The sequence below is a fragment of the Chlorocebus sabaeus genome, chromosome 12 (genome assembly GCF_047675955.1).
Source record: "Chlorocebus sabaeus isolate Y175 chromosome 12, mChlSab1.0.hap1, whole genome shotgun sequence".
NCBI lineage: Eukaryota > Metazoa > Chordata > Mammalia > Primates > Cercopithecidae > Chlorocebus > Chlorocebus sabaeus.
Genome location: NC_132915.1, coordinates 113,414,390 through 113,423,951, shown reverse-complemented (window position 1 = coordinate 113,423,951; position 9,562 = coordinate 113,414,390). Strand labels below are relative to the sequence as shown.

The 9,562-nt window shown below is 60.5% G+C and overlaps 1 protein-coding gene across 2 annotated transcripts; it reads right to left on the bottom strand.

The window, feature by feature from the left end:
• Positions 1–1,210: 1,210 nt before the first annotated feature.
• UAP1L1 (UDP-N-acetylglucosamine pyrophosphorylase 1 like 1) lies at positions 1,211–8,564 on the bottom strand. 2 transcript variants are annotated; one of them, XM_008005526.3, is made up of 9 exons: positions 8,179–8,561; positions 7,746–7,950; positions 7,334–7,509; positions 6,863–7,035; positions 6,540–6,733; positions 5,870–6,010; positions 5,138–5,323; positions 3,628–3,694; positions 1,211–3,058 (listed from the first exon to the last, which is right to left on the bottom strand). In XM_008005526.3, exons 1-9 carry the CDS (start codon positions 8,465–8,467, stop codon positions 2,963–2,965), a joined length of 1,527 nt encoding a protein of 508 aa, XP_008003717.3. In that variant the 5' UTR covers positions 8,468–8,561; the 3' UTR covers positions 1,211–2,962. The 2 variants fall into 2 exon arrangements, with proteins under 2 accessions (XP_008003717.3, XP_072878214.1); XM_073022113.1 differs by lacking the exon at positions 5,138–5,323 and having other exon boundaries at positions 2,859–3,058; positions 8,179–8,564.
• Positions 8,565–9,562: the final 998 nt, after the last annotated feature.

The window sequence follows — 9,562 nt, the reverse complement described above, 5'->3', positions numbered from 1 at the left end:
TGGGTCACTCACTCTAAGTGGGACTCCTTCATGGCAAGGAATGTTGGAAAGACGTAAGAAGCTCTGAGCCTGGAGTAGCCCGTCAGAGCTCGTTCCTGGAAGCCAGCTTCCCCTTTAATGGCAGGATCTGCTCAAAAACCCAGCACAAAGCTGAGGCGGGAGGATCACTTGAGCACGGGAGTTCAAGACCAGCCTGGGCAACATAAGGCAACTGTATTTCTACAAAAAGTTTAAAAAATTAGCCGGGCGGCCGGGTGCGGTGGCTCAAGCCTGTAATCCCAGCACTTTGGAAGGCCGAGATGGGCGGATCACGAGGTCAGGAGATGGAGACCATCCTGGCTAACACAGTGAAACCGTCTCTACTAAAAAATACAAAAAAACTAGCCGGGCAAGGTGGCGGGCGCCTATAGTCCCAGCCACTCGGGAGGCTGAGGCAGGAGAATGGCGTGAACCCGGGAGGCGGAGCTTGCAGTGAGCTGAGATCGCGCCACTGCACTCCAGTCTGGGTGAGAGACTCCGTCTCAAAAAAAAAAAAGAGTCCAGCGTCGTGATGGTGTGTGCCAGTGGTCCCTACTCTGGAGGCTGAGGTGGGAGGATCCCTTGAACCCAGGAGGTTGAGGCTGCAGTGAGCCATGATCACACCACTGCACTCCAGCCTGGGCAACAGAGACCCAATCTCAAAAAAAAAAATTCCCCCTTTCCTCAAGCCCCACACCGCCTCCCCCACCATATGCCTGTGGCCCACTGAGGCTTGCATACTCTGAATTGCAATTATGTGTTATTCTTGATTAAATTCATTTATCCTGGAGAGCCTGAGTTTCTCTTTAGGTTGACCCCACTCACTCTTGTCAGTCCCTGCAGTGCCCCAAGCATCCCTGTCACGTGGTGAGCAGGGAACCCTTGGCATCTCAAGGATGCAGGTGCAGGAGAATGAGTCTCCAGGCTGTCAGAGCTGAGCGTGTAGAATCCAACCCTGGAGAGCACCCCGAGGTTCCTGACCCCAGGTTGTCTTGGTCCTTCCTGAGACCCTGGTGAAGAGTGGGATGGAAGTGCGGGGGGATTCCTGGGCACCCCAAGTAGTCTTGGCCTTCATGTGTGAACTCCTCTCTCCAAGGGGCCCCCAGTGAGCTCCACCCCTGGGACACAGCTGTGAACACCTGATCCTTGTTCCCAACACCCATGCACTGGCCAAAAGCTGCGCTTGCCAGGGTAGCAGTCAATCACAGCACCTTGTGTTTATTGGAAATGTCCCACCTACAAACATTAAGATGCCAGCAACTGGCCCAGCGCAGTGGCTCACACCTATAATCGCAGCACTTTGGGAGGTCGAAGTGGGTGGATCATGAGGTCAGGAGATGGAGACCATCCTGGCTAACACGGTCAAACCCCATCTCTACTCAAAGAGGTGCCTGGTGCCTGGTGGTGGGTGCCTGTAATCCCAGCTACTCGGGAGGCTGAGGCAGGAGGCAGAGGTTGCAGTGAGCCAAGGTCACCCCACTTCACTGCAGCCTGGGCAACAAGAGTGAAACTCCATCTCAAAAAAAAAAAAGACTTCACTCACTAACTATGCTTATGTAGAAAGAGGTTGCATCCCTGTTCCAGTCCTGGCCATGAGGAGTAGCTATGAGAAGGGCCCTAAGGCACAGCAAGGTTTGCAATAAGAAGGGCGGAGCCAGGGAAAAGGAAGGCTTTGGTTTCAAATATCACAAGGTGTGGGCCTGAGCCTGCTGCCTGCCCAGGTCTGGGCGCCTCCACTCAGCCACTGTCCTCCCCGTGCCTCTAAATCTGGAAGGTTGCATCTAAACCTGCTCTTCCAGATAACACCCCTCCCCTGGGAAACCAATGGGGATCAGTAGCGGCCCTCCACTAGGGGCCCTGGGTTTCGAGGTGGGGGCGGAGGATGCGTTAGCAGCAGTTGCATATCATAGCTCTCTTCATGTCAGCAGGGAGAGGGAGGTGCTACTGCCTCCCCCGAGATGAGAAAGCAGGTGAGAGTCACCAGGGGAAGAACCCTGGGGCAGCTGGCTTGTCCCAGCCACTCCTGAGTGCAGGGAGGGGCCAAGGCACCAAATATGGAGGCTGAGTCCTCACTCGGGGAGATGGGCAGCCTGAGCACGAAGATCCATCAGAAGCAGCAGGCAGCTGGGGCGAGGGGTAGTGCCTCTGACTCATTAAATCCCGGATTAGTCAGCAACCATCAGAGAGGCCACCAGCGTTGATCCCACTGGTTGTTGGGGAAGCACAGAAAATTCAGCAGCCTAAACGGACCATGGAAGAGGCTGAGAGGCAGAGGCCCTGGGGACAGATGGGGAGAAGGCCACAGCCTCAGGTGTCCAGGCCAAGCTTCTCAGAGCCACCTGGATCACGGACATCAGACCCTTTCTGTGGCCTTGCTGGGCATCCAGGGTATGTGGGCTGGGATGCCCCAGCCTTGCCCCCATTACTGGTTCGGCTGCTGAGGAGGAGGGGGCAGCCCTCAACTGGGTGGAATTGTTCCCCTCATTCCGGTTCTGCATCGGTAGGCTGCAGAAAGAAGCACGTCCTGCGTAGCTTATGCAGCTTCCAGTGCTCCACTGGGTGTGGTGGATCCCAGGGCGGGCTCCCAAAGGGACGTGCCCTCCTGTTCTCCCCAGATGACACCACACCTCCCTTGGGCCCCAACCCGAATCCTCCTCTCAACCCCATTCTCCCAGGTCCCAAGTCCCTCTGCCTCTCAACTAGACCCCACATCCGGGAATGGAGCCACAGAGCCCCCAGCAGGCTGTAGCCACTTGTGTCCAGAGGCGACAGGAGAGGCCCTGCCCTCACGGAGTCCACCAGCACGTTTCCTTCTGTGTTCTGCAGGCTGGAAGCACGTGGCAGGCTGCTTCCCCATCCAGAGCTCAGGCTGGGGCCATAGCCCCCAGCTCCAGGACGCCAGGGCTAGCAGGTCTGGGGGCAGTCTGGGGGCAGTCTGGGCATGTCAGGACTCCTGCGGCTGTAGTAGCTCCCTGGCCTGGTCCTCATCCAAGATGAACGGGGACTGGAACTCCCGGCCTTGCAGGTACACTTCTAAACCCTGGAGACGAGCAGGCAACAATGGCCAAGTACCCACCTTTTGGCTGGCCACAGCCCCCTCTGGCCACACCAAGGAGCCACAGTCCCCAGGCACGATCCCAGGTCTGCCTGGAGTCAGGGAGGGGTGGGGACATAAAGGCTTCCAGGGCCAGGAGCAGACACACACTGCAAGGCCACCCAAGACCACACTCAAGACCCTAGGCCAGTAGGAGACCCTCCTGTCACACTCAGGTCTGACCTGACCAGAGAAGGGGGCAAGGGTAGCCAAGGTCAGGGAGGTGGGAGAGGCCAGTGTCCTACCTCCACGAGGCCCCCACCAAGGCCTGCCTGGCCCCACACTGGGCTCAGACCTGGGCTGTCTCATACCCATGCCCTCCCAGGTCCTGCAAAGGCCTCTGGACGCCTCACCCCACCCCATCCCGTATCTTAGAAAGTCTTCTGCAACTTTAAAGCACCGATCCCATTGGTTAACCAAGGTAGAGCTGTGCCGTCTCCACCCAAGCAGCCACCCCAGGTGGTATTAAAAACCTGACTCCAGAAAAGCCCCAGATAGGGACGGGCAGCTCTCACCTCTCCAGAGTAAGACACCAAGGGCGATATCTCACAGATGGCCGGAGGGTCTCCATTTGGGGGTAAGCTAGGGAAAGTCCGCTTGTCAATATCTCCTTGCAACGCCTACCCAGAGCCCTCCCACAGCACCCCCACCCCCCATAGGAGGCTGAGCTCTATACATCTGGCTCCCCGGAGCCCGTCTCAGCAAGCTCGTCTTCCTCTGGACACCCCAAACCCTGAGCACACACCCCACTGCCAAGTGACAGGACCTGATTTGGGGTAGAAAGCACCCCCACAGGCCTCCCACGCAGAACCTAGGCAGCTAGATTTAGAAAATCAGGGAGACAGAAGCCAAACGTCCTTTTCTTTCCCAGCCCTGAAATCTAACTGTCCTGCTACTTTCTTTTCTTTTCTTTTCTTTTTTTTGAGGCAGAGTCTCGCTCTGTTGCCCGGACTGGAGTGCAGTGGGGCGATCTCGGCTCACTGCAAGCTCCGCCTCCCAGGTTCCTGCCATTCTCCTGCCTCAGCCTCCCGAGTAGCTGGGACTACAGGCGCCTGCCACCACGCCGGGCTAATTTATTTTTTGTATTTTTTAGTAGAGACGGGGTTTCACCGTGTTAGCCAGGATGGTCTCGATCTCCTGACTTCGTGATCCGCCCATCTCGGCCTCCCAAAGTGCTGGGATTACAGGCTTGAGCCACCGCGCCCGGCCACTACTTTCTGAATTCATGCCCGGGGCTCAGTTTCAAAGCCTGTGAATAAATGGGAACAAGGTTGGGTGATGGATCCCGTAAAAGCTCTGACCTGACCACTGTGCAATCTACGCATGTATCAAAGCTGCACACGCACCCCACAAGTTTATACCAATAAGAAAAATAAAAATAAAAAAATAGGCGGGTGCGGTGGCTCACGCCTGTAATCCCAGCACTTTGGGAGGCCGAGGGGGTCAGATCACAAGGTCAGGAGATTGAGACCATCCTGGCTAACACGGTGAAACCCCATCTCTACTAAAAAAAAAAATACAAAAAATTAGCCGGGCGTGGCAGCAGGCGCCTGTAGTCCTAGGTACTTGGGAGGCTAAGGCAGGAGAATGGCGTGAACCCAGGAGGCGGAGCTTGCAGTGAGCCGAGATGGCACCACTGCACTCCAGCCTGAGCGACGGAGCGAGACTCCATCTCAAAAAATAAATAAATAAAAATAAATACATAAATAAAATAAAAGGCAAATCTAAGTATGCTTTTGTAAACAAACCAAAAGCTTGTGGACAAGTTGGGGAGGGAGTTGGGGAGCCCCCTGCCTCCCTCAGTGCACGGAGCACAACTTGAAGGGTCAGACCAGGAGGCTGTGCTGATGGTCACCGTGTGACCTGGAGCTGGCTGGGCACAAGGCCACCTGCATCTGTGGTGGTGCTGGGGAGGAAGACCCCTCCCCAGCATGGCTATCGCAGAGCCAACAGGGCTCTGGAGCTGAAGACTGGGTCCTGACAGCCCTCCCCTTCTGGTCGTAGCTACCACAGGGCCACACTCACCCGGGCAGCTCTGGGAGCCAGGCCCCATGGGCATCCAGGAAGCGGGCCCCTGCCTGCAGAGCCCACCGGTAGTGCTGGGCGAGCAGGGCCTGGCGGGAGGTACGGGGACTATCCCTGTCGGCTGGCTCTGCATTCTTCAGTGGGGAAAATTCCTCCTCCCGTAGTACTTCAAAGGCAACAAAGTTCCTGGTGGGGAAAGGGCTAGTCACCCACGTCCCGGCACAGAGGCCCTGATCTGGGTGGGTGAGGGCTGGGCCAGGTTTCCAGTGGCAGAGTGAAGGTCTGGTCCCATGGACAGCAAGTCTAGGGAGGAGCCCTCACAGGTACTGAGTGTCTTTGCCCCTGAGACGCTGGGGATGGCCCAATTCCAGCAGCCATTTCTGGGAGCCAAAAACCCAGACCCTGGGACCCCTGTAGTGAGGGCCAAAGGCCCTGTGAGCCGCCCTGGCAACCTGGCCAGGAGACCTCTCCTAACCGTGGGTGGGGGAGTGGAAGGTCCAGAAGGTGGCACTACTGTCCTCCCAAGTCCACAGCCCCAAGGACTCCCTATGCCCCCACCTCAGGTGCTGCTTACCCTCAGGGCCAAGAGCACCCTCTGGTCTTCTCCCTGAGACCTGCCTGCAGACCCCTTGGCCCCCACAAGCCTCCACTTCCCTGTCAGCTGGGCCTCAGTTCCCACCACCAAAACTGAGGGAAGGAAGAAGGGAAAAATGAATGAGTCCCACTACTAACTTAGCAAACCGGAACACATCAAACACAAACTTCTCCATCTTTATCCCGTTGGGTTTTAGCGGCTTTACCAGGTTCCCCTCCTCATCCACATACGGGACTTTCTTCACAGCCACGTGTGGCTTCAGCAAAGGTTCAAACTCCCTGGCGTACGGGAGAGCAGAGGGGAGGAAAGACACAGATCAGATATGGCACTGCTGGGGCTCTGTCCCCACTTCTGAGCACACCCAGCTGGGTGGGACAGGATGCCAGAGGGACACTACAGGGGACAGAAGCAGCAGAGTAGGGCCGGATCTCCAGGGAGGAGCAGGCACAGGCCTCCTCCCTGCATCCCTGTGCCAAGTGTCAGGCACCATCAGCCACATCCCTGCCCAGGCAAACAAACTGGCAAGCCCCAGGGCAGAGGTAGTACCATGGGCACCAGGGCAGGTCCCCAGAAGGCGGAGATGGCAGACTTGATCACAGAGCCTTACAGCAGCTGCCTGCTGAGGACGGCTTGTGCCTGATCTCCAGCATCTCTGCCTGTGCAAACACAGGATCCATTTTCCACCCCAACCCATCAGCCAGCCCTGACCACAGCCGCTGCGGCCCAGGGCACTCGGCTCACTCCACGGGTCCCTGGTCAGCGCAGGCGGCACTGGCCGGCACTCCGCAGCCACCTGCTGCCGCACACCTGGTGACCGCCTTAAGGAAGCCTCGGGTGAAGAAGTGGTTGCAGATGTTGCCTGCATTGTACAGCAGGCCCCCGTCGGAGGCACGCAGCTGTGCGGTGTCAGGACTGATCTCGCTGTACTCCACCACCTGGGGGACGCCGTCCACCTGGCACACCACGCCCACGGGCTCCTCGGGGTATGCCTTTTCCACCACCTGCAGCCAAGACCAGGGATGGTCTCGGAGGGCTGGGGAGAGGGGCGGGGCTCCACGAGGGGCAGGGCCAGGCTGCGCGGAGGGGAGGTAATCCACGAGGGGCGGGGCGCCGCGCAGGTGGGCGCTAACCTTGGCGCCACAGTCTGCGCCCTGCAACACACAGAAGCCGATGAAGAGAGGGTCTGCCAGTCGCACCAGGATGTTGTCCACACAGTACACGTGCACAAACTCCACTCCTCGGCGCTCCATGTCCTCCAGGATCTTGTGGTCCTCCAGTGCGCAGTAGAGGCCCCCGTTTCCATCTGCAGACGGAGAAGGGAATGGATGTTGCGAGGGCTCCAGCCACGGCTCGCTCTGCGGGTCCAGGACGTGCTGCAGGCGGGGTAAGCCCCGGCCTTGTGCCTAAGGCAGCCCCGGTCACTAACCAGACAGCCCAGCAGTTGTACCACGTGACAAATGAGGCTCAAGGCCCAGAGAAAGAGGCGCCTAACCCGGGACCACACAGCCTCCAGGCAGCCGCGAATCCGGGCGCGTGGACCCCCAGCTACCCTCCCAGTTCTGGTCTGGGAGGTCCCTCCCCGTCTCAGGAACGGGCCACACCTGGGGCCATGGCAACTTTGTCTTTCCGCTCCAGGATCACCTTGCCCTCAAAGGTCACAGCAGGCAGCAGGCGCTGCTCAAACATGACCACGTTGGCGGGGTCCAGGTGGAAGAAGTCGTGCTCCCTGAAGAACTCGGCCGTGGGCCCCAGAGTGAACTCGCTGGTCATCACGTACCTGCAAGGGAGGCGCGGTGAGCCGGCCGCGAGTGCGCCTGACCCTGCAAGCAGACGGCGCCGGCATTGGGGTTCGGGGTCCAGTGTCTAGTTGGGGCTGGGGCCAGGCCCCGTTTTGGGCCAGTGCTGGGCTATGCCCCGGGCTGTGCCGGGGTTGGGGCTCGCGTCTGCAGCGGGGTTGGTGGGGGGACGTGGGGAAGGGTCCCTTCGGGCCGAGGTAGGGCAGGGAGGACACACCAGGGGACGGTGCAGCGGGTCCCGTGGCGCTCACCGGCCAGCTGCTCCACCCGCCGAATCCGCTCCGCCTGCAGCTGGTACAGGGTCTTCCGGCTGGGCAGCCCCACACGGTACATACCCTTGGGGTAGGTCACGCCCAGGCGAGTGCCCTGCCCCCCCGCCAGCAGCAGGACAGCCACCTTGTTCAGGGCAATCTGGCGGAAACCTGGGGGTACGGGCGCTGTGAAGGGACGCCCGGGACCCGCCCACCCTTCCGCTTTAGGGAAAGCCAGCCCTGGGGCTGGGGCTCCGGGACTTGGGGGCCAGAACACGTGAGGCGAGACACGTCTCAAAGTAGCGAGGAGAATTACAGTTCCCCGAGCGCGGCCTCGGTTCCCTCCCGCTCCGTGGGCACGAGCCCCTGCCGGCCCCCAGGGCCTCCCGCCCCGCCTACCTTCCTCCTCCCAGCGCCGCCGCGTCTCGGGGTCGCTGCGGCTGGCCCTGCCCACGCGCTCGGCGGGCAGGGGCCGCAGGCGCTCGGCCAAGCCAGGCAGCGGGCCGTGGTGGCGCGCGCAGGCCTCCGCCGCCCGCCGGCAGTGCTCGCGCAGCGCCTCGGGTTCCAGCAGCGCCAGCTCCGCCAGCAGCGCGGCTCGCGACTCCGGTGCCAGCTCGGCCCAGAAGCGCAGGAGGTGCTCCTGGCCAGCGCGCTGCAGCCGGGCGCGCACATCCTGCTCCGAGGCCATGTCGCTGCTGCCGTCGGTCGAGTCGGCACTCGTGACCCGCGCCACTGACCAGCGTCACGGGACCGGACGGGTGGTGCAGACCCCACAGCGGGGCGGGCCCGGGGCGCTCCGCCTCGACCCCGCCCTGCGTCCTGCCCCGGAGCCCGCCCACCCCCGCTCCGCGACCCCGACTCCGTCCGGGTTCTCTCTGACCCAGCCCTGTCCACGTCTCCCCAGCCCCACCGCGTCCTGTCCGAGACTCGAGACAGGCCCAGCCCCATCTCTCCAGCCTGTCCCTCGTCCCTCTCCGTCCCCTGGACCCACTCCAGTGTCTGGCCCTGGCCTGGTCCCTCGAGCTCCCGTCCCAGTTCCAGCCCTGCTCCAGGCCCCCGACCCGTGCCCGCCCTGTCCACTCCGCGCCCCGCCGCGAGGGATCCCAGGACCCTCTGGGTCGCGCCTGCTGGCGTGGGTGGAGAAACCGACCACTGAGCAAAGGGAGGAAGAGGCCCCGGGGACGCCCCGCGGAGGAAAACTAGGTTCTGTCCCAGCACGGGCTTTAAAAAGAGTGGCATGGCCAGCTTTTCGCTAACCAAGACTCGCACGGAAACCTCCTGGTGCCGAGACAACCGGCCAGGGTGCATTGAAGAGGCCTGGGCTACGGCTGAGCTGTTGGGAGGATGGAGCCAGACCGTGTGCCGGGATGCCAGCACAGCGTCCGCAGGAAGCCACCCTGTGACTTGGGGCTCCCTGCGGCACACCCCTCCACCTTCCCATTGCCCGGTGATCAGAGCACTCTCAGCCCCTCGCCTACATTGTTATTTTACTATCAGGTTTTAAAATACCTTGTTTGTGGTCGGCGCGGTGGCTCACGCCTGTAATCCCAGCACTTTGAGAGGCCGAAGTGGGGGGGGATCACCTGAGATCAGGAGTTCGAGACCAACCTGGCCAACATGGTGAAACCCCGTCTCTACTAAAAATACAAAAATTAGCCGGGCGTGGTGGCAGGTGCCTGTAGTCCCAGCTACTCGGGAGGCTGAGGCAGGAGAATCCCTTGAACTCAGGAGGTGGAGGTTCAAGTGAGCTGAGATCTCTCGGCTTCACTCCAGCCTGGGAGAC